This window comes from Coptis chinensis, chromosome 7 (genome assembly GCF_015680905.1).
Source record: "Coptis chinensis isolate HL-2020 chromosome 7, ASM1568090v1, whole genome shotgun sequence".
Classification (NCBI taxonomy): Eukaryota; Viridiplantae; Streptophyta; class Magnoliopsida; order Ranunculales; family Ranunculaceae; genus Coptis; species Coptis chinensis.
This window is the reverse complement of record NC_141462.1, coordinates 283,423-307,039: the sequence shown is the minus strand read 5'-3', so window position 1 is coordinate 307,039 and position 23,617 is coordinate 283,423. Positions and strand designations below refer to the sequence as shown.

At 42.2% G+C, this 23,617-nt stretch overlaps 2 protein-coding genes, 1 long non-coding RNA gene and 1 pseudogene across 4 annotated transcripts; all 4 read right to left on the bottom strand.

Annotated features, from left to right (window-relative positions):
- Window positions 1-1,188: 1,188 nt before the first annotated feature.
- LOC147484930 (RNA demethylase ALKBH9B pseudogene) lies at window positions 1,189-2,539 on the bottom strand (annotated as a pseudogene).
- Window positions 2,540-4,211: 1,672 nt separating this feature from the next.
- LOC147484929 (uncharacterized) lies at window positions 4,212-5,651 on the bottom strand. 2 transcript variants are annotated; one of them, XM_086572729.1, is made up of 5 exons: window positions 5,507-5,640; window positions 5,299-5,399; window positions 5,085-5,174; window positions 4,859-4,986; window positions 4,212-4,731 (listed from the first exon to the last, which is right to left on the bottom strand). In XM_086572729.1, the coding sequence occupies exons 1-5, from the start codon at window positions 5,604-5,606 to the stop codon at window positions 4,620-4,622; spliced, it is 531 nt and encodes a 176-aa protein (XP_086428855.1). In that variant the 5' UTR covers window positions 5,607-5,640; the 3' UTR covers window positions 4,212-4,619. The 2 variants fall into 2 exon arrangements, with proteins under 2 accessions (XP_086428855.1, XP_086428856.1); XM_086572730.1 differs by lacking the exon at window positions 5,085-5,174 and having other exon boundaries at window positions 4,482-4,731; window positions 5,507-5,651.
- A 1,264-nt stretch (window positions 5,652-6,915) lies between these two features.
- LOC147484928 (uncharacterized) lies at window positions 6,916-8,508 on the bottom strand. Its single transcript, XR_015202197.1, has 2 exons — window positions 8,263-8,508; window positions 6,916-7,620 (listed from the first exon to the last, which is right to left on the bottom strand). It is a non-coding gene; the product is annotated as an uncharacterized LOC147484928 (long non-coding RNA).
- An 8,007-nt stretch (window positions 8,509-16,515) lies between these two features.
- Window positions 16,516-17,239, bottom strand: LOC147484927 (uncharacterized). Its single transcript, XM_086572929.1, has 2 exons — window positions 17,173-17,239; window positions 16,516-17,101 (listed from the first exon to the last, which is right to left on the bottom strand). Exons 1-2 carry the CDS (start codon window positions 17,212-17,214, stop codon window positions 16,676-16,678), a joined length of 468 nt encoding a protein of 155 aa, XP_086429055.1. The 5' UTR covers window positions 17,215-17,239; the 3' UTR covers window positions 16,516-16,675.
- Between the last annotated feature and the right edge of the window lie 6,378 nt (window positions 17,240-23,617).

Here is a 23,617-nt window from a genome sequence, read left to right as displayed (position 1 = left end):
TCGGGAGGGGGAGATTGTTGGAGTTATCCCTCACATGAGGAGAAAAGGAGTTGACCTACATAGAAGCTGTCCGAGCGCTTTCGACTTTGCTTTGCTGCTTAAGGCGCCTAGCGCCCATGCCTTGGTCAATCTCCAGTACTTTAAGGGCGCCACGCACTCGACTTGGCCTTGCCCAAGGCGCGCCCCACGCCCATGCCTATTTTCGGCAAAATTCTATTTTTTGTGGACCGCGAGTTTGGAATACAAGTTGGGGTTTTTGGCAAAACCTGACTAAGTTAGAAGACACGAAAATACACAAAAACAGATAGAGAAACCCAATCTTGAAAGCAATCAAGATTGAGATATAACTTTTATAGAGAGATAAGCCTGTAAAGAGATAAGAGTGATCTAGTAAGGTGAGAGACTGCAAGGAGTGATTTTAATCTTTCTTTCCACTTTATAAAAGGATTAGCTCTTATGAAAGTAGGCACCATTGGCTAAACCACGATATATCTTTGTATTGTGGTATATATGCTTTTAATGCTTTACATTATTATATGTTGTTAATAGTTGTTTAGCGAGTTGGACATGTTAGTTTGGTTGTAGGGAATATCTAGATTGTTGTCTAGATTGTTCAAATACAAATTATCTGTGTAGTGGAGAATCGATTGATATTGGTATAAACCCCAACCCAAGGATGGATTTGGAATGCTTTAAGGTTGATATGGAAGGTCTTATTATGCAGGCTGTTGGGGGCATGGGAAGGTGTTTGAGGACAGGTAACCTGTCACAGGGTATGCACAGCTGAACAAGTGTTCAAATTATGCACTACTTAACAAGTGATTGTACAGCCAAAACCAAACCATTGCGAGCACTTGTCTTGTCCAAACTTCTCTTGTATTCCCTTTGTTCTATGCCCCTCTTTGTAGATCAACAAGAGTTCTGCCTAGTGATTGCTATGGTGTTGAGTTTTGCTGAATTAATAACGGCTTATTGTTTTGTTTTTGTTGAAAAAGTTAATTGATAAGTTAGAACCTCAGGTAAAAACATCTGAATTTAGAGTACAAATGAACATTTAACTGACTCTTAATTCACTAAGTACTGACAAATTACATCATAACTGATTCAAAACTTTTTCACTCTCATTCTACAACAATTTAAGATGGAAATATAGTAGTTGGTCTGCCAACAGCTTTGATGTTGCTTTCACTATCTCGTCGCACAAAGTGGAGGAAAATCATCGTTTCCAAACTGAGTAGGGCTTCTGCTCATCTTCCTAGCTGTATCAGGTGCTGCATTTGACAGCCGATTCTGGTTTTGCGAGTTAGACAGTCGATTCTGGTTTTGTAAGTTTGACATTTGATTCTGGTTTTGAGAGTTTTGTTGGCTCGGAACTTGTTGAGCTGGTAACTTGTTCATCTGGGAACTTCCAAGTGGCTGAATGCCTTGCAACCCTGGGTCAGGTGAGAACTTGAATGGTAGCTTGCTGTCATCCATCTTCCTAAAAGTTATGGATATCCTTTTTTTATGAACCGCAGGAACACAATGCTTAGCTACATCTGCTCCATTGCCTTTCAAGATGAGCACGGATCCAACAGGTAAAGGTATCTTTGCAGCACCAGAAAATTCTCCTTCACCCACAGGTCTTAAATTAGTACCAAATAGTATATTAGACTCGGTCAGGAATGACACCGTGCAGAATGGGCGAACGAAATCATGGTGGTCAATATGTGGAGGGATGCAATCTCCTTCGTTGTATATATTGACGATACAACTGTTCGGAATGCAGGTAGTAGGAAGAATACGCCACTTAACCATCCTCTTGATCATTGACTTGAACAAAGGCGGAATTGGATCAACTTCCTCATCTCTAATTATGCCTGGGGGTCTCCCTTTTTTGTCCACTGCATAATTGTAACAACACCCAAATTGAATCGTAACACGCCCCTTGCCACGCATCCACTTCTGTGGTTCTAAGTATGTGCGTTCTCGAAGCTCTCTTGATTGTCCCATTCGCTGTAGATCGTAAACATATTCAACAATTTTCTTCTGCTCTTCGTCATTGAAAACTCGAGTATGTAACTCAAGTCCCTGAAGAACATTCACCCGCCTCCCCTTAACCCTTTCAACGCATTCAAAATTTTTCTTCCTACCAACTAGCGACATCCTTTTCTGCTCCTCAGGTAAACTCATACTCGAACTCTTCTCATCTGCTGATACCTTTATATTGCTCCCACTCAAAGATAATTTCGCAATATCGCTGTTTAATCTTGCTTCATTAGCAATCGAACAGCCAACTAATTTCCAATCAAGTGGTTTACTCATTCTTTCCATTTTCAATCTTGTTTCACTACTCAGAAGAGAGGGCCTCTGTAGGTGCTGTGGTGAAGTTGAACAGAATTGGTATAACACAAGGGGCCTACTCACGTATTTATAAGCGTGGGGTGTAGTCAGGATCTGGAAGTGTTGCTTAATTTGTAAACCTGAAGTCCAATGGATTCCGAATACAAGTTGGATCCTACTTTCTATTTCAGTGGGAAACTTGGCTTCCAAGTTCCAAGTGTTCACGCGTAAATATTGGACATGGAATTAGTTGTTACTTTTTGTGAATCATCATGGAGATTGCCATACCAAAACGCACGGTATTGAAATGTTTCAAAGTACTGCTCATTCCACGCATATGGATGGATGAGGGTTTCTGACAACCTCTTGACGAAGATAACCTTCAAAATAAACCATCAAGTTAACCTTAAACAATGCCAAAATCATTGGAACTTAAACCCATTTGTGGAGTCTATCAATGATTAAAATTTCAATTATTTTACCTGTATGCAAAGAAAAATTCAGGTTTTGAAATTTCAACATTATAGATAATAAAATTTAGGAAGTGATAATCTACTGCCTACTCTTGAAATCTCGACAGTTGCGACCATATAACATTATTGTGTTCATCTTATGTTCTAATTGCTTGAGGTTTAGATTATCAGTGGTAAAAAAAAACGAGCATGTTATATGAACTCCACCACCAAAAGTGGATTTATAAAATGAATTGAGAGCTGATTTTTTGTGAAGATAGTCTTCTTAAAAATCAGCCCAAACAAAAATATTTAACCTTGTCAAAAGCCGTTGGATAATTTTATAACATTGTAATCAAATTTTGATACGTCTATACATCTTCAAATGTGCTGATTTTTTCTAAGGATAATCTATATTGTGGGGAGAGCATATCTCCACAAAAAATCAGCTTCTAATTCATTGTTTTTCATGGTGAAGTTTTTTTTAGAGTTCGCATAAATGGAGTTCATATAACGGGCAGGAAAAAACAAACCTAGATTCAAAAACAAAAAATAAAAAGGTTGGGTTACTCAGATGGGCTCCAGTAGGATATGAACAACAACAATGTGACTTGCTTCAGGCGCTAATGAATTTGTTTAAGGAAGGTAGGGTTTGTTATTAATAAGAGCATCTTTAATGACACTAGCAAAATGCACGTGCTCTGCATATGGATGGCAAATAGATAATGTTGACATGTATTTGTATTTGAATGTTGATAGGTATTTGTATGGCAAATAGATAATGTTGACAGGTATTTGTATTTGAATGTTGATAGGTATTTGTATGGCAAATAGATAATGTTGACAGGTATTTGTATTTGAATTTTGATAGGTATTTAATTTGTATGGCAAATAGATAATGTTGATAGGTATTTGTATTTGAATATAATATCGGTATCTACATTTCATTTTTATGAAATTATGTTATCATACTTAGTTCATTAGCTTCAGAAACTGGCATGCTAAAAGAATATGGAAGATGGAAGCCGTTAAATACCGTCATACCATATATCTGCATGTACATACACAAAAATTTCAAATATGATCGTGTGTTCAGAGTGGCGACATATATAATCTTAGAAAAAATGTTACGTAGTTTTAGAGGTGGAACTTGTAAGTGTGGGACACAATTAGATAATACTATGATATGTAAGTTCAAAAAAAGTAAAAAAATACAATTGTCCATCATAAGTTCTAAGTTGAATTGAAGCATTGATGACATGGTAAACATAGGCACGAAGCATAACTGCTTCCTCTAAATTTGACAAAAAAAGATAGTAATTGCCCCCTCCATTCTATAGACATAAAATAATAATAATAGTAGTAGTAGTAATAAAGCTTCTACTAAATAAGCAATCTGTAAGGTGTGGACTTTCATTAACTACAACATAAACCTTAAAGGGTCGTTGACTATAATTAAAATACAAATGACATGAATACTAACATTAATGTTTTCATAATGTTCACAATTTGACCAGTATTACAAAGAATTTTTTTCCCCACTTTCTAAATATACATGCTGAAATGGCAATATGCATATGCAAGGTACATCCTTGAATGACGCCCAAATCTTATAGAGCAACTTTAGATACGGGAATGACACCCAAATCAGGTACATCAGCGAACGCCCGAAACCGATAAGACCCTTCGCATCACTCCCTAGCATGCCCATCCAGTGCGTCCTGTGAGACTCGAACACTACAATTACTATATTGGTAAAGACCGACTTACTGCATACTATCACTTGTAGAGGCTCCAGTCAACTGCTTTTCCTTGATGAAGTTTTAAGTAGCATAAATTAATCCCTCACGTCAAGGTGTTGGCTTTCATGTATTGCTTTGTAGCACTTGAGACTGCATAATGGAAGCTCCGACTGGTGCAGGAAGAACCAGCACATTTTTCACGAGGAGGTGGGTAACTGAAAGTCCAAACCAAATACCTCGTCAATTTTGTAAAAGAATGTTATGTGTATATAGTTTAGAGGGGATAGGCATGTCATGTCTCAATTTTGATCCCACGAGAATGAAGCGTGGAGGGATTTTCACCTGCAAGGCTTCGAGCTAAATATACTTGGTAAGCCAACATCTTCTGAGAATGTAATGAATGTTCGAGTAGGACGAATGACCCATCTAATAGTATTTGGTGGAAGTGTCCATGCATTGGCAGCCTTCTCCTGGCAACAGAAAAATATTGATGGCATAAACAAAGGGCTGTAGATACTCGACAATAATTTTTAACACAAAGATTAAAATTTTCAATAGGCCTCTATACCTTTGCTAACTCATCTCGACGCTTCTTTAGCTTATCTTCTCGCTTCTTCCTATTCGAATCTTGACCTAGTATTTTCCTAATAGCCTCAGCCTAAAAAACCCCCAGTTAATCATTTGTTCACTTAGAATTCTAGAGGTTGACACTTAACTAAGACTTAAGGAAATATAGGGAAATACAAATTATAGAAGATGTTATACATAAATAATAGACAAACCTCAGACTCCTTAGCCGCCTTTGCTACTTGCACTCTACGTTTTTGAGCAGCCTCTGCCTTTTTCAGCTGTTGCTCCACTTCAGTAAGCTTTTCTCTATGCTCTGCTCACCCAATAACCAAAAAAAAATAGAGAAGCTTAATGGGAAACCAACAGGTTCATCTAAGAAAATTCAAAGGACGACAAAAAAAAAAGGTTAAAAATTGTTACTTGTAGGTGGAGCAGGAGGCAACCCATTTGGGAATTCAATCAAACTTGTCGATGCATCTTTGCCCGACTGAAGTGCTCGTTGACGTCTTGTAAGAGACATTTGGTCATATTCAACCAAAGAAGGTGACTTTGGTTGATTAAAATACAGATTAGTATATTTATTGAAGGACCAAATTCATAATGTTGGTTGGCACATTTCTCAACTTGGTCGATTTTTTCCACTTAAATTTCTACTTCTAAATGACAAGTACAATACACATATATGTACAAAGAGATTAGAGACAAAATGATTAATAAAATGTGACGTAGCATTAAACTCAAAAACATTGGAATGATATATGAGAAAAAACAAAGGTATGTTAAGAGATGAATTTACATGAAATGTGTGCAATAAGATCAAAATTCTCAGTAGACAATCTTCATAGTATGTACTACATATCTAAAAGTTTGAGTTACCTAATCCCATTGAAACAACCATTGCTTTAACCAGTAAAAACATTCCAAATCAATGCAACAATATAGAATGAAAATATACTAAAACCCATGAAATGAAACGAATACAATAAATCTTTGACAAACAACTCCTCAACTTCATTGCACTAAGCAATGTACATAGAACTCTTAGCTCCTTAATTTGTATGTATATAACGATACCTATTTGGGTGATTTCGTAATATTTGTTGCGAGAAATAAAATGAAACAAACGGTGGCGAATATGAGTGTACTGTGTGGATTTTTATTATTTTATAAGAAAAACAACTCTATGTGACAAAACAATTGTTATCAAACACACATTTTATATTTTAAATTTGATCAATTGACCTATGTGGAAGATACAAATCCAAATTCAATTGACTTAAATAATGTATTACTAAAATTACCGAAAAAAGAGAGAGAATGTATTACTAAACTTGTTTACGTTTTGGAAGACTTTTTTTTTCTTTTTACTCTCCATTTATTTACTCATTATATATTAACATGACTAGTATATCGGTGGACATTATTATGCATTTTAATAAAATTGATAAAAATTAGTAAACTATTAGCATTAAGTTATTTGCATTTTAGACTTGTATTTTTTAATTTTTTATTATAATATATTTTATTATTATTTTGGTTATGCATAGCTTTATGTTTCTATCAAAATAAATTATATAAAAAAAAACATTTTAGTCTCAAATTTGGCGCTTGAGAGTTGAGAGGTGCACACCAATTTATTTGTTTCTAGAATAAAAACTTTTGATTTATGGTGGGCCTAGTGACTTTTCCTACTAAAAAGTTAAGAACAACTGGTTAAACTTTTCATTGACCGACTATTATGAGAAACGGATTTCAGCTCTTGTCTCCGTTATCAATAACCACGTGGCAATTCTTCAATTGGCCAAAAACAAACTAAAAGCATTGCAATATTGCAGCTAAAATGGGCTCATCAATATTGAACAAAAAGGAATTATCAATGTTGCACAATGTAAGTGTAAGTACAGAAGATACATGACAATTAACAAAGAATAACTACTAAAATGAATTTGCTTGTCGCCCAAAAGCATCATCTTGGGCTAGCCGGCAGTTACAGTAAATTAAACATAGTGAACTAGAGACAGAGGAAGGATACAAAATTGAACTAGTAGAACATTGAAGTCTGTCCAGGTACGCCCTGATGAGACACCAACATTTGCTCTCATGAAGTGAAAGTTACCAGGCTTTGATGCATACACTCTTTTGGTTTTTCCTATATGATTTCCACTTGTAATCATTATCTGGCTATGATGTGGGCAAGGATTTCCAGTGTATTTAGCACTTGATGCTGGATTGATTGATCTTAAAATCATACAAACCATGAAGTTGTTTACAACAGGGCATATGTTGCATCAGTAAAGAAAAAGACTTCCACTGAGAACGACTCTTCTTTAGCTTTCTGTCCAATGAGTATGATGTGGAAGAGAATGGGCGAATTGGCGTACATAGCTTGGTACATTTTAAACAATCAGAATATCAATTGATTCAGATTCTTTTCCAAAACAGAAAGAGATTCTTGGTCAGATATTGGTGATTGGTCACAAATGAATTCTCTGTTAATAGCCCTTCTCGTACCATGGATACAACATTAAGACAACCTGCAACAAGCATACAAATCTGAATAATTAACGAGGGTGATAAATGTAGATACTCACCTAATTAGACTCCACCACCACCACAATCCACAACAACAAAAGAAGAAAGAAAAAGGAGAGATAACATGCGTCAATTTTGTTAGACGCGTCGCTAGGTTTGAACTGTATCAAAATGATCATGGCAAGCCCCAAAACCAACTAACCGTTTTGATAAAGAAAATCATGCATGTAGCGACAGGCCGGTGAGCCAACATGCCATTAATCTATAATAATGGTAACGAAGCGTGCATATAGCGGTAGGTAAGTCCTCACTGTCACCATGACCAAATCTATTATGGTCAAGAAACCTTGAACCATGAATGTATTGGCAGGTGATATTGGCGCGGCTCAACCAAACCAGATCATCAAAGTTTTCATTGACGTTGTGGTAGGGTTGAACCACGACCAATATCTCATGCTACCATGGCAAAGGATCGTATGGACCAAAGTTGGATCTCAAGATAAACACCTAGAATACTACTGCATGTCCAAATATATATATATTTAGATCTTCTACATAGCTGCACAAAAACTTGCATAAACATAATAAAGCAAGAACTAACATTATAACGTATATGAATACTACAAAAGAAACTAGCCTCCTACAGATTCTTTGATGAGTGAAATAACAGATCTGCAACTTTTGTGGCCGGCCTAAGGACTCTTATTTATGCTTGCTCTAGGTGAAGAAAACAACAAAGTGACTCCTCTCTCTTTTGCCTTTTAGTTGAGGCTACTACAAGTGTGATAGCAAACATGATTCTTATAAGATTACCATGTGCGTTTTAGGTAAATTTGTTACCCTAAATTACCATTTATAAGTTGACGGCTTGACACGACCTTGAGTCCTAAGGTTTTTTGCTTCTAGTCACTAGGGTAAGACGTCTCACCCGGATCTCTTGCTTCCCAAGTTGGTACCCAATCATTTTTCCCTACTCGCGATTTGATTACATATAGGACAGAAGCATTTCATAAAATACATATCCCTTTTGTCGACCAAACAAAAATACCTTCGTCAACTCGTCATACTAAAAATCCAATGCAAATTTAATGAAAAGTATAATTAAAATTCCCCCGTACAAAACATAGCAGTCAGTCAGTGTCATGCAAATATCTAGAATTCATGCTGACATATCAAAAGTCGGTACTGAGATTTTGGTAACCACTAAAAGCATTATTATGAAACTAGTATTTGCCCGTGACTTACGGTACAGATACGCGCGCCTTCAGCGGCGGAAAAGTCGGTACCGAGATTTTGGTAACCATTTGCTCAAGCCTCAAAGTAGGAATTATTATGAAACTAGTATTTGTGCATTGCCTTTACGGCATAGATAATGACATGCGCCAACGCTCTGCGCCGCGCATCCGCCCGTCTTTGCCGCGGATACGCTAGCGAGGATAGAAACATTATAAAATACATATCCCTTTTGTGTAACAAACAAAAATACCTGCGTGTAGGGGAGTGATATTCTCTATACAGCACGCGCTTAGCATAGTGGAACTAAGGGACCGACACGGATATCGGTGCATCCAAGAGCCAACAACGCGCCACAAGGCGGTCGTATCATCCGCGAACTACATCGGGCGGTGACACATACTCCCTATCCATAAGCAATCATGATCGACGGAATTACTTGCACTAATCGACCGTCGATCAGCGATCACGACGCAAGCTACTTGCTCGGTTGTCACTCCTCATCATCACGCCGGACCTATGTAGATATTTCTCACATGCTCCCATGATCCACACCCCGTTGGTGATATCCTCTACGTGGAGGTGAGGATACACTCGAATCTCTATAAATACCACTCCTATGAACTTCGCCCGGACGATTCTACTCGAGCCCGGCCCCGAGCAAGATATTAGGCGGTTAAGCTCCAAAAGCGAACTTCGGTCTCACCCATCTATTCATATCACCCCCGAGTGTTTGTAGAGGAATAACACATCACACCTTTACATTGGGCGATGCGTGGTCACCGATTACTTGAGAAGCCAAACCACCTTTACACTAATCATTAGCAAAAAACCAAACCAGAAAGATTCTCAAGCCCACGAAGCATGGCAAGCCTCGAAGCTCAATTCAACTCTTTGGCCGGCTGACTAGGAACCATGAGCGAACAAATTGCACAACTTCGGGCAAAGCGTCACCTTACGCGTGCACAAGTAGATACACAAAGCCCACTAGGCGGCTTGCGCCCAACGACGGCGTTATCAGCGTCGGTCAACAAATCACCGAGCTAAATCAAAGGCTCGACAAGAATGCGGTCAAGAAAGATTCCACTCAAATAGTGCAGAAAATGCTGAAAACCTATCGCGCCTCTCCATTCGCTGCCGAAGTCCTTCACAAGGTCTCGCCTCCGGACTTTGTCGACCACGTTTTCAGCGTATGGCGGTCGTACTGCCGAGGGCCAAAGATATAGCCACGATATGCTCAAAGCCCGCTCGGTGGCGCCCGAGTTCGACCATCTCGGCTAGCGGACTCTTTCCGGCCCTAAAAGGGGCGGCCCACTCGGCGGTTTTTCTCCCTCGAGCCCGACTCCATCTGAAGCGAGAACAGCTCACCCGACTGTTCGCGAACCCGATCGTGCACAATGCAGGCAATGAAAGAAGGGTGATCTCGATTCACTCTTCCATTTCGCTCTGGGCAGGGAGGAAACCTCTGCTCCTTCTTAAGCCGGTTCAAAAGCGAGCTCTTGGACATGGAAAGCGGCCTCAAGGAATCATTGCCGCGATGGCTTTCACTGACCTGCCGCTCCCATAACACCCGGCCTCACTAGGGTCGCTCTTAAAAGACCAACCCGACACGTTGGCCGAGCTGTATGCGCGAGTGGATAAATACATCAAGCTGCAAGAGGCTTTGTTAAAGCAGAAAAGGGAAGCAGAAGAAGCAGCAGCAGAAGAGGAAGAAGTTTACGAAGTCGCATCATCATCTAGGAAACGACCACGACAACAAGGGCAACCCTCCAGACCCAAACCAAGAAATGATCGGGAATTCGCCGTGCTCACCAGATCTCCTAGTCACATACTAGAAAAGATCAAGCGTGCTGCATTCTACCGCCCAGAGATACGACAGCCAGCAGATCGCCCAGATCAGCCCTTCTGCGCTTTTCATCGCGCAAATTGCCATGAGACCGACGTCTGCTGGGGGCTCAAGCATTACTTGCAAGACCTGGTCGAAGCTGGGCACATCAAACAGTACACTAACATCCCTGACGGCGACCTGCGCCACAAACTCATGGCCCGCCAAGATTGAAGCAGTCCCACCAAGAAGAGAGCGCTCAGAGGTCTCGATCGCCCCTCACGGCCGAGGGCGCTCCCGAGCAGCGCCCATCCAGATCGCCGTCAGCCGTCAAGACGTCGCGAGCACGACAGAACCATCCACATGATCACTCTCCAAGACGATTCCGTCTCAAGTTCACGGGAAAAGCGAAGGCGCGTCGGAGCCCTTCATGAAGTATACAATTTCTCTTCACAAGCCGCAGCCATGCCGCGCAGTTCAGGAAGAAGAACGGGAGATATCACCTTCTCCGAGGTCGACCTCAACAAAGGTGCGCCTCGCGATAATAACGATGCACTTTCGTGGTCCACGTCAAAATCAGTGACTGGACCGTCAAGCGAGTTTTGATCGACCCTGGTAGCTCGTGCGATATTTTGTTCTATCACACGATCCAGGAGATGAACTTACCAAAGTCGGTCTTCATAGACCCCATTGCACCCCTCTTCGGATTCAACGGCTCCAGAGCCGACCCAATAGGAGACATCATCCTCCCAGTCTCGGTGGGATCGGGAAGACAAAGTCGGCTTCAACGCGCGCCAGGCGTCCCTAGATACCAAGTCGTCCTACTGGCGCCATTCTAGGACGGCGTTGGATACATCGGATCGCGAGGCCGTACCATCCACGCCGCTCGAGGTCATCCGTTTTCCGGCCGAGGGAATGATGGAACCGAAACAACCAGCATTTCGAAGCCCATCATTGTAACCAAATCATTGCCGCAACCAAGCGAGGAACCTCCCATCTCCGTCGACCAAGAACGAACCTACCAACTATACTATGGCCAAGGATTTAGTGGTCGGGGTGAGAGCTAATATGAACAAAAGCGATGCAGGGGAGCTCCGGCAAAGAGTTTTCAGTCACCAGCCCCGATCTCATCCACTACCAAAGCACTAGGCATATCGACGGTTCAAATCCCAGAGATCGCCCCATTGGGCAGCATCACGAACAAGCACAGCCTCGTGCTACCACCACCACCTCCCCTCCAACCGGAATGAATGTCGGGGGAACTACCCGGTTCTGTTGTCCCAAACGGCGATCGCCGACCGTTGTCGTAACCACAAATGGACGCCCCAGTTCCTCGACTCTGAAACCGAACAACAGCGGTCTGAGACGCGCATTTCGCTTCGAGAAAGCGCCGAAGCGGCTCGAGCCAAGCGCCGACTCAAGACAAGCGACAAGTGAACCACCGGAACCGAAGGCGACCCTAAACTTCGTCTATGTGGGAGCCAACCTCGACCCCACACTTAAGGCTCAACTTGTAAAGTTTCTGTCCATGAATAAAGATGTGTTCGCTTGGTCGTATATTGATGTGCCTGGTATAGACCCTAGTGTCGCATGCCACCGGTTAAACGTCAACCCTGGTGCCAAACCAGTTCGACAACGTCCTAGGCGATTGTCACTACGCTTTCAAAAGCAATCAACGGCGAGGTAGATAAGCTCAAAAAAAAAAAAAAGTCGGTTTCATCCATAGAAGTCGACTACCCGGAATGGATCGCCAACATAGTGGCGGTCCAAAAAAAAGAATGGCGAATCCGGCATTGCGTCGACTTCACCAACGTCAATCAAGAAACTCCAAAAGACGGCTTCCCCTACCAAGAATCGACCGGCTAATTCGACCCGGACTTGTGGGACGAGTGCTATCATTCATGGGGCATTATAAGCGGTACAATCGGATACCACTAGTGAAGAAGATCGAGGGAAGACATCATTCATCACCGAACAAGGAACTTCATCGTTACAACGCACTCCCATTCGGACTAAAGAAGCGGGAGGCGACCTATCGTGACTAGTAACTAACATGTTCCAGGACATGTTAGGGGATACCATGGAGGTCTACATTGACGACATGGTTGTCAAAAGCAAAAAAGCAGCCGACCACCTCACCCACCTCGAGCAAGCGTTCTCCAGACTACGACGAACCGGAATGAAACTGAACCCAGAGAAGTGTCTTTTTGGTGCGTCCTCCGGAAAATTTCTCGGATATCGGTCACCGCGCCAGGTATAGAAGCAAATCGGACCAAATTCAGGTTTCATCGACATGCCCGACCCTCAAACAAAAAACAGATACAAAAGTTGTCGGTATGTCGCCCGACTCAACCGATTCATATCCAGAGCATCAGACAAGTGCCGACCATTCTTACAAATACTCAAAAAAGGCGAGCAATTCTCATGGAACGATCAATGCCACCAAGCATTCGCCACCCTCAAAGAGTACCTCACAACACCTCCGTCCTCGCGAAACCAACCGGACGGAGAAACTCGGGGCTCTATCCGGCGGTATCCGATTATTTTACGCCATCGGTTCGGTCTGTTCAGGGCGAACACAATTCGAAAGGCCGATCTACTTCACAAGCAAGACACTCACTCCGGTAGAAGAACTACTCTTATATAGAAAGAGCGGTCCTTGCTTTGTTATACTCGGCAAGAAAATTCAGACCGTATTTCCAGGCTCATCCAATCAAAGTGCTGAGCGATCTCCCTTTGAAGAGGATTCTTCACAAAGACAACAAGACTACCAGGATGGCAATATGGGGCGTAAGAGTCGAATTTAACACCATATGGACCGTCCGCCGCATATCACGGAAGGGGGCCGGGTCGTTGCAGACTTCCTAGCAGATTTCCCAGTTGACGACCCTAATTGGGAGGTGAAACAGAGGTCGCACCCAAGAAAGGGAGCACACAAACAGTCTGGTCCCTCTACGTCGATGGTTCCAAAGAACCACGAGAAGGCGATGGTATGGGAATCGCCCTAGTCTCCCGAGGAGCTATGGTAGAGAAGGCGATTCGGATAGACTTCGCGAACGTCAAACAACGGAAGCGAGTACTGAAGCACTAATAATGGGGAATCTTTGTGGCGATCCAATTTGGGAGTAAAGGAGATCCAAATCTTTAGTGACTCAGAACCGTGGTTCGCCCGGGTTGCAAAAGAGTACACTACCAGCCCGAAGGTAACCTCTAAATACGCCCGGGTTGTTAACAATTTGCTTCCGTCATTTAGCGGGCGTCGATACACCATTTTTGCGTGGACGAGAACCGTCCACGCAGAGATAGCTTGGCATATCTAGCTACCCGGACCGAAGCGTGTCCCTCGACAAACTGATTATCGAAGTAGTCGACCGACACCTTACCAAGCGGACCAAGTCTTGACAATTAGCGACTGGTCCACTCCCTCTCGAAGATCGACGAGTCACTCATGGATGCGCCTATTATACACGATACATCGGTACGGCACACTCGGAGGAGCGCACCAAGGCCAAGAAGGTTCCACACCCGCGTAGCTATTGTTTGGTGAACGACAAGTTATTCCGCCAAATCCGCAGCGGACCTCATCCCGAGATGTATCACCCGAAGCAAGGCGGCTAATTTTTTTGAAATTCACGAAGGAATGCGGCAACCATGCCGGGGTCGGTCACTAGCCCACAAAGCGATCTCCCAAGGGTACTTCCGGCCTCATTATGCGGATCCATGCTAAAGCGTATGTCCTCAAATGTATCAAATGCCAAACATTTGGTCACAACATCATGCAAACCAGCTCAACTGATTAACATTGCGAGTCCTGGGCGTTCCACATGTGGGGCATGGACATTATGGGACCATTCATCCCCTCGAGAAAGAGCACCGGCTTTCGCTTTGTCCTAGCCGCCACGGACTACTTCACTAAGTGGGTTGAAGCAATTCCGTTAAGCATACGCCAAAGAATCACATGTCGAAATTTCATTTGGACTCATCATCACCCGGTTTGGCTTACCACATACACCGGTGATGGATAATGGCTCCAGTTCAAAGGGCAAAACAGTCAAAGAGTTTCGGCCAAATGGAAGATCGTTCATGCATTCTCTACACCACAAGATGCGCTCAAAGCAATGGACAAGCAGAGGCCGCCAATAAGGCCATTCGGAGAATTTGAAAAGAAAAATTGAAAAGAACAAAAGCCATGGCCCAATCTGGAGAACATACCGGGCTCATCGCGACTACAAATCGCCTTTCACCGGCCATGAAGTCACCATTCTCCCTATGCTATATGGCACGAAGCCGTCATACCCACCGAAGTCGACAATCACGACAACCCGATCGAACTTGTCAAAGCGGGCCTTAATAACTTCGGTTCTATTTCGAGAGATCGACCTCCTCGAGGAACGGAGCGACCTAGCGACCGTCCGAGTAGCGACTACCAACAGGTCCAAAAGATCTTACAACAAAGCGAGTACATCCACGATCTTTTGGCGCGATCTCGTGGTGAAGAAAACTCAAGATGATGCTAAGCTAGCACCAACATGGGAAGGCCCTTACATCGCGTGGAGGCGTGTCGTTGGCAGCGGCGTATTGGATTAAAACCAAGAAGGAAAGATCGCCACGACCATGGAACACATACTTGTTAAAGCAATTTTTCCAATAGTTGATACGCATTGTAATTCCCTGTTCCCGTGCACAACAAAGTTCAAATGAAAGAAAGTCAAGATGGTATCATAAATGGCGGACCTACTCACATCTCCAAACCACGCCTTTACGTAACGCCGGGGGGCTAAACACGGGCAGCTCATAGCTGGCGGGACGCTCTCGAGGAGCTTACGGCCTATCGCTCTCCGAATCTAAGCTAAGTTGGGGGCATATACTTTTTCGAATCAACTGCGCTAAGTTGAACGCTCAGAGCGTAGCGCCCTCGGGGGCTAAACACGCTCAGCCATGGCGCGCCAGGCGCTCTCGGGAGCTTACAGCTCAACGCCTCTCGAGTCTCGCTAAGTTGAGGACCTATACTAGGATAGGATCAACTAAGCGCAGAACGCCTCGGGGGAAGTAACCCTCGGGGGCTAAACCTGCGCCATAGCGGGGCGGACGCCAGGAGCTTTTGGGCTCAACGCCTCCTCGAAGTCTCGCTAAGTTGAGGACCTAGGACTTCTAGGATCAACTGCGGGAACGGGAGAGCGTAACGCCTCGGGGGCTAAACACGCTCACCATACGCGGGACGGCTCGCGGGGAGCTACACGGGCTCAACGCCTCTCCAGGAGTCTCGCTAAGTTGAGGACCTATACTTCTAGGATCAACTACCGAGGGAGAACGCCTCGGGGGCGTAAGCGCGCACCGGGGGCTAAACACGAGGACCCATACGCTGCGCGGGGCGCTCTCGGGGAGCTTACAGGCCTATCGCCTCTCCGAATCTCGCTAAGTTGGGGGCATATACTTTTCGAATCAACTAAGCGAGAACGCTCTCAGGAGCAGAACGCCCTCAGGGGCTAAACACGCGCTCATACGCGCAGGACGCTCTCAGGAGCTCATAGGCTCATCGCCTCCCCGAGTCTCCCTAAGCTGCGGGCATCCACTTTTTCGACTCAACTAAGCGAGAACGCTCCCAGTGAGCACCATAGCCCACGAACTCACAGGGGCAAAGCCCCCTTTTCGTCCTAAACGATCAAACGCTCACACAGCGTATTCCCATACATTATCATAGCAGCACAACATGTAGCAAGAATACATTTCAGAACCAAAACATATACAGCATTAATCCGATCCAGAGCACCGACCTGCTGGGTCTACCCAGAAAATCCAGGTCGGCTACCGAATCGCAAATACCAAAGGCGCGACTGCCACTTTAGTGGAAACCAGTTCTCCAAAAATCAAAAGAAGCGAACTGCTCGGGCAAGCCCGAAAATGCAGCTCTAATGTTTAACCCTCATAGGGGCACAGAAAACACACGATCAAAACAGACAAATCAAAAAGCGTATCCTCACCAATAAACAAAATCAGCATCACGGTGCGACCACATGTTTATCCTCAGGAACAGCGCTGGTTGAGGGAACATATCTGGCAGCTCGCAGAACAACACGCATACCGGCCTCTTGAGCACCATCCGCCTTCTTCAGCTGACAATATTTCTCGTCCAGCTTGGCGTACTCACTACAGGCAGTGGTATACGCGTTCTGAGCCTTACGAGCAACCCTCTGGCATTGCTTCGCGTACTCGGTCACCTCCGTGATCTCCATTTGCAAGTCAACAACAGACGCAGCAAGTTTTTCATTTTCGTCAGCAACAGCACGACACTTAGCCGACATAGCTTCCAGCCTCCTCTTGTCAGCTACCCGAGCAGCTCGCAGACATCCCAGCTCGACTCGGGCATCAACATCAGTAGCAGAGCGTTGCACAACGTTCTTCAACTTATCATAACCAGCAAGAAACTGCAAGTACGAAAGAGCAATAAAAATCAATCAGAAAGAACGACTGAGAAACTAGCAAACAGCGTACTCACCAGACAGCTCGCCATGTCCATGGTCCCCAAGAGCGTATCCATGTCGTCGTCCTCGACCTCAGCTTTGTCCCCGCCCGGCCTAATACCCTCGAAGACTTCGTCGCTATAGCGGAGAGTGGAAGCTGCGATCGAGCGCTTCCAAATTACGCTTCTTCCCGACCTCGGCGTAGAAGAAGAACTCGCTCCCCACGTCCCCAACGTGAGGGCGAGAACTCCCACTAGCGACGTGGCCCCCCTGCGCCAGGTCGTCCATCCGTTCGGCGACCCGAGGGAGGCCGTCCTCTCGGTGGGGCGACCTGATCACCACACCTCCAGTGGCTCGCCCCGACCTCCGGGGCCGTTTAGCTTTCTTGGACCCCGTTGCTACTGCCTTCCTCTTGCCACGGTCGTCGTGCACATGTGGATGAAATTCCATCTCCTCCATCAGCAGAGGAGAGTTCTCGCATCACGCCTTTCTCCCACACCAAAAGCGTAACAACGAGCCATATGAGCGGCTAAAGCACAAAGAGCAAAAGCGAGGCAATGAGGAAGAGATAACACCTTTACAATGATCAAAAGAGAAACAACCACCACCATACGAGGAAGATGACCACCAAAAGCAAACACGTTCGAGTTGAAGGCAAGAAGAACGGGAAGTCAAATGCCATCGCTCTCCCCGAGCAGGTTTCTATTTATGCAAAAGAAACGCTCTCTTTCAGGGCAGCTCATTAAGACATCCGAGGCCAAACGCCAATCCAACCGGCAACCATCATTTCATATTTGCTTAAACTGTTCATCTCAGACTGCGTGCAAAACGACTGAAATGGAAGTGACCATTGCTCTCACGGGGCGGCTCGGTCGTACCAATCACGAGTAACGAGGACGTAACACCGACCTCGCGCAAACCACAGTTCAAGATTGATACAAATTCGACCAACCCAAAGGGGCATACAAATCAAACGGGGCATACAAGACGCAAGGAAGAAAAACAACGGATAACAACATGGCATTAATATAAAACGTTAATGGCCGAAGACCACGATCCCACCGGTCGCCGGATAAGCGGCTGGCGGGTCTACCGAAAAAATCCAGCCATTTAAAACATCCGATTATAAAGCACGGACAAAGAAAGACGAAGGCGCCGGTAACCCGGGAAAACGGCATTGTTTTATTGGCGGCTTACAAGCAAAAACCAGACATTCAAGCAAGCATCTTCAAAGCCGGAGGGGCGTCCGGACGCCCAAAGAATTTCGGATCACCCGGAGGCGCCAATCTTTGCCGGTTAAGCGTCCCCACCCCGACCGGCCAACGGCGGGAGGTTGATCCATAACCATCTCATCAGCGGGGAGCAAGAGCGACGCGGGAACCAAAGACGACCGACCTCGGCGAAGTGCGACCTGTCGATCTATTGCAGGTCCCCGAGCTCCTCGGGCGGTCGCCATACCTGCGCCTCCAGTTCCTCTATTTTCAGCTTACGGATGGCAAGATAGGCCGCGCCGCCTCCATTCGCGGTAGCTTTATTAGCGTGCACGGCGTATTAGCGGCAATGACTTCTTGCCCGGATCGCCGACCTCGTACCTCGGCCCGGCCGCCTGCGTTCACAGCCCGGCGTCTCTCGAAGGAGGCGGTGTAACTGGTTCGCCGCGGGGCGTTTCCGGCTCCACCTTCTCCGATTGAGATATGCGGGAGATCGGAGACCCTCGAAGCCTCGAAGGCCTCAACCTCCGGCTTCTCCATCTCAACAAACAAAGGCGGTTGTCTTCGGTTTACGATACCGGCAACCATCTGCGGCGGCTTCGCACATATTACCGCAAACAAGCGATAAGCTTAGCGATTGTACAATAGGGATAACACAATCGGTAATAACACTTCCACTTACCGGCGTCGCGCTTTATCCACGCTCTCACATTGACTCTAGTTCCTTGGAGTCAAGGTCTTTCTGTCACCATCAAGTGTCATCCCTTCCAAGCAGCGGTGGTATGGGTGCGGACTTGTAGCTGCGATCCGACCCTCTTCACAGGCGCTTCTTCCAGTTACTTCATCAACGTACATCGGTTTGCTGAAATCCAGCTCGTTCCGTTACCGGCGGCTCCGCCAGTTTCCTCTGAGCCAACCTTCCCGCTTGACGGGATTGACTAGATTCTTTGATCACGGTGTGTTTTCTTTGTGTTGTCAAGGTTCAAAATGAGTTTGTTTTTATTCTTTTGGTCTCAAAACTTCTATTGCAATTTCAACTAGCTTTTTGCCCATATCGTTCTTTTTTCTTCTTTGTAATGTTTCAACTAATTTTGACATGTACAGATGATGATTTTGTTTTAAAATATATAATCAATCAACTTTTTGTCATTTCTTCGACCTTGATATTTAATTATGGTTTGTAATTCTATTTATTTTCAATGCAAGTGCAATCTATTCTTCTGCATTTCTTTCTTATTTCATTATTTCACAAAGAATATATATATTAACAGGTTCTCAAACTTTAATCGATCTTTCATGCCCCATACAGATTTGGTTTAACGTGTAACGACGTGCATAATGTTAGTACAATATATATATAGATACCTAAAAAACTTATCACCCTATGATTAAGATGAAATCGATTTTGTTGGTTTAAGAATACTATTGTACTTCCAAAACTAACACCATGCACGCATATTGATGAGGAAACTTTATAGTACATGGCCGAATCATAAAAGAAGTTTGACATTTTGTATATGTAGACTGGTTGTAGTGTAATTTCAAAAAATAGGATGTGAGACGGTGGGTGCAAATGTGCAACTTCATTCCAATTCATATTGGTGAGGACGCTTAGACCAGCCCAAATCCTATATCCGGCCATTAGTGGCATACATGCACACATTAATTAGGTGATCTACAATGATATGATCATTGAATGAGACATTTCGAAAGTAATTTGAACAGAGAATAAGAATTGAAAAATGAGTGATCAAGAGTGTTTGAAGGATTAAGATATTTGTATTTGAAGATTGAATTACAATTGAGTATGAACTAATTAAAATTTTATTGATCTCTAATGGTGGTTCTTATCCACTCTTTTCTCCCAATTTACAATTATTTTTTATGGAACGATAATGATCTTCTTCTAGTTATGGTCTTTATATAGTATTTTCAAATAGTTTTGACCCAATCGATCATGTCACGGTTTATTATTCTTATTCTTCCTTTTCCTACTCTTATTTTCGGTTCATACCTACAATAATTCAACTTATACATAGATATCCCAAATGTTTAAACAAAAATTAAAAACGAAAATATTGGCTTACGATATTTGCCCATGACATTAATGATCGATCTACCTAAACCCAATAAAGAGAGTCTGGTTTGGTTTTGGGTAAACACATACCCAAGAATACACCCTACTTATGACTCTGCCAAAAGCAGGGAATAGATAGTCTATATTCATGAATTGGTGACGGATAGTCGTTTTACTTGTATAGGTGTTTGGTTTGTCTAAAAACGGATATTTTAATAAACCCCTTGAATTGCGGAACACAAAAGTGTGGATAATAAATCCAAATGCTCTTTGGCAAAGGGAATAGAGAGTCCATATTCGTGAATTGGTGACATGGCATATGTTTACCTTATATAGATGTTTGGTCCGCTCAAAATGTGGATACTCTAGTAAGCCCTTTGAATTATGAAACACAAAAGCGGATAAACAAATCCAAAGAAAAAAGCTCGGATTCGCTTAAAATGTGTTTTCTATTAATGGAGAAAAAAATAATAATAATAAGTATAAGAAAAAATGTAAATAATGCTCTCCCTCTCTTCCTCCTCCCCCCTCTTTCTCCTTCATGGAAATCCTAGTAATAGAACCATAAACCTTATGGCTCGCTTGGTCAGCAAGAGATATTGTATTATTTAACTATGATTAGGTGATACAAGTCATGTGATGAACTACTGTGTAAAGGGCCATTATCCCCGTTGCATGTTTTACTTCTCATCTGCTTTGGCTGACATTCACACCTATATACTCCATTTTTTATACAAAAAACTAAAAAAAAAAAAAAAAACATAAACAAAATTTTGCAAATAAAACTTAAAACAAATAAAACTCAGAAACAAATAAAATGAAAAAAAAAAAATACTCTAATTAAATATTGAATACAAAACATCCAATTGATTTATACAAAAAAAACATAAAAAAAATAATAATAATCCCAATTTGATGAATAATGAAGATTTAAACATCACTTTTAGAGAAAAAATAAATAAATGAAAAACATAGTTTTAATGTGAAAAAAATAAATAAGGCGGATCGAGATATAGAAAATACATAAGATTTGTGGTTCCATTACTAAGATTCCTCAAGGAGAGAGAGAGAGAGAGAGAGAGAGAGAGAGAGAGAGAGAGAGAGAGAGAGAGAGAGAGAGAGAGAGTATTCTTTACTTGTTTTTCTTTATTCTTATTATTGTTTTTATCTCATGGATAGAAAACACGCTTAAATGAACTGGTTTCTAATGTTAGCAGGCATTATGATATTCTCTAAGAAGGCAACATTGATACATGTTAGATACTTGTGAATGAAGTAACTCTAACACCCAAAGTTTCTAAAACTTGTTATTAGTGAACAAAACATAGTTGAGCATGTGGTGGTTTGAATGTCATATGTTCCCACTTAAAACAATGAGCTAATGATTGATGAAAGATTGTTGCATGTAAATGACTTAGAAGCTACAACAGTTTCTATTAAATATTGTTGGTAATAAGATACAATGATGGATGAGTATGTTATGTATTTATGTGTAACTAATCTTATTATGTGAAGTAATTTATTGTTTTAGTGAAGTATCCTTATTGTACCCTATCCTAGTTGTTTAGGATTTGCAGTATTGTTGTGTCCATATGTCTATTAGTCATCATGTAGATATGTTATGTCCTTGTGAACCAAGGAACACATGTGGTTGTTAGTTATATTTTATGCCTTTCAGTCTTTCAGGTTTAGGCTAGAGAGAAAATGAAATGCTTTGAATTAGTGTATGAGTGGTTATGATATTAACAAGGTCCTCATAAAGTTTTAATTCTAATAAAAATGAAAGATTCTATCAAGATTTTGGAAGGAGGGGTGCTATTGGAGTTAAGATTTTGTGGATAGATAATATATTTGTTCAACAAGACAAGGATAAAGATATTTAGTTTATTTTATATATATTTACCATGAGGTTCATTTGTGTACTTTAGTGAATGTTGTTGTTTCAACTTCTGTTGTATCTTCACTTGGTATTTTTTTCATGTATGGGGCTAAGAACGTCCAAGAGAAACTTATGGTGAAGCATGATCTATTTGTTTGTTGACATTTCTTTTTGTGTTCAAAATGTTGTCATAATACCTGCTAACATTAGAGAAAACCCATATTCACTAAAAACGTATTTTTATCCATTAGAGAGAAAAATAATAATAAGAAAAAAATAATGCTAAATAATGCTCTCATTAATGAGAATCTTAGTAATGTAACCATAAACATTATGTATTTTCTCTTTCTCAATCCACCTTATTTATTTTCTCACATTAAAACTTTGTTTTTTCATTTATTTTATTTTTCTCTAAAAAATGATGTTTAAATCTTTATATTATTCATCAAATTGGGATTTTTTTATTTTATGTTTTATGTATAAATCAATTGGGTGTTTATGTATTCAATATTTAATTAGAGTTTTTTTTTTTCCCTTTTATTTGTTTATGAGTTTTTATTTGCAAATTTTGTTTATGATTTTTTTTTTTAGTTTTTTTTTTGTATGATATAAAAAATGAGTATATAGGTGTGAATGTCAACCAAACAGTAGCGAAGTAAAACATGTTACGTGATAAGGGACAGACACACAAGTAGTCCATCTCCTGACTTATATCACCTAATCATAGTTAAGTAATACAATATCTCTTACAACCAAACAGAGTATATAGAGTTGGATTTGCAATAACTCAAAACTCAAAAAAATAAATAAAATATAATTTGTCCAATTTTATCGCCCTATTTCATTAGGAATTATAGGTTTTGGTGGAGCAGTTTGGCAATTTTGAAATCCCAAAGTACGACGACAATATGGACAACACACTGTTCGGTCAGTGTCAAATTTTGATGTCCTACTCTCCTACCACTAATCCGATATATAATGTTATAACTACGTCCCAACCATGAATTTAGTACAGAACTACAGAATTATTAGTAAGCAAACAACACTTCCACACTTTCCAAATTCCAATACTTTTCAGTTTGGTAAGCTAAAGAAACCGAAAAATTGTTGAAAGTTTCAAGTGAATGAGTCAAGTCAATAAAATGTAAGCAACAACACTTCCACACTTTCCAAATTCCAGTACTTTTCAGTTTGGTAAGCTAAAGAAACCGAAAATTTGTTGAAAGTTTCAAGTGAATGAGTCAAGTCAATAAAATGTGGCTCCAGCCTCCAGCCTCCAGCCGCCCAAAGTCGCGACCAACAAAGGTTTGTTA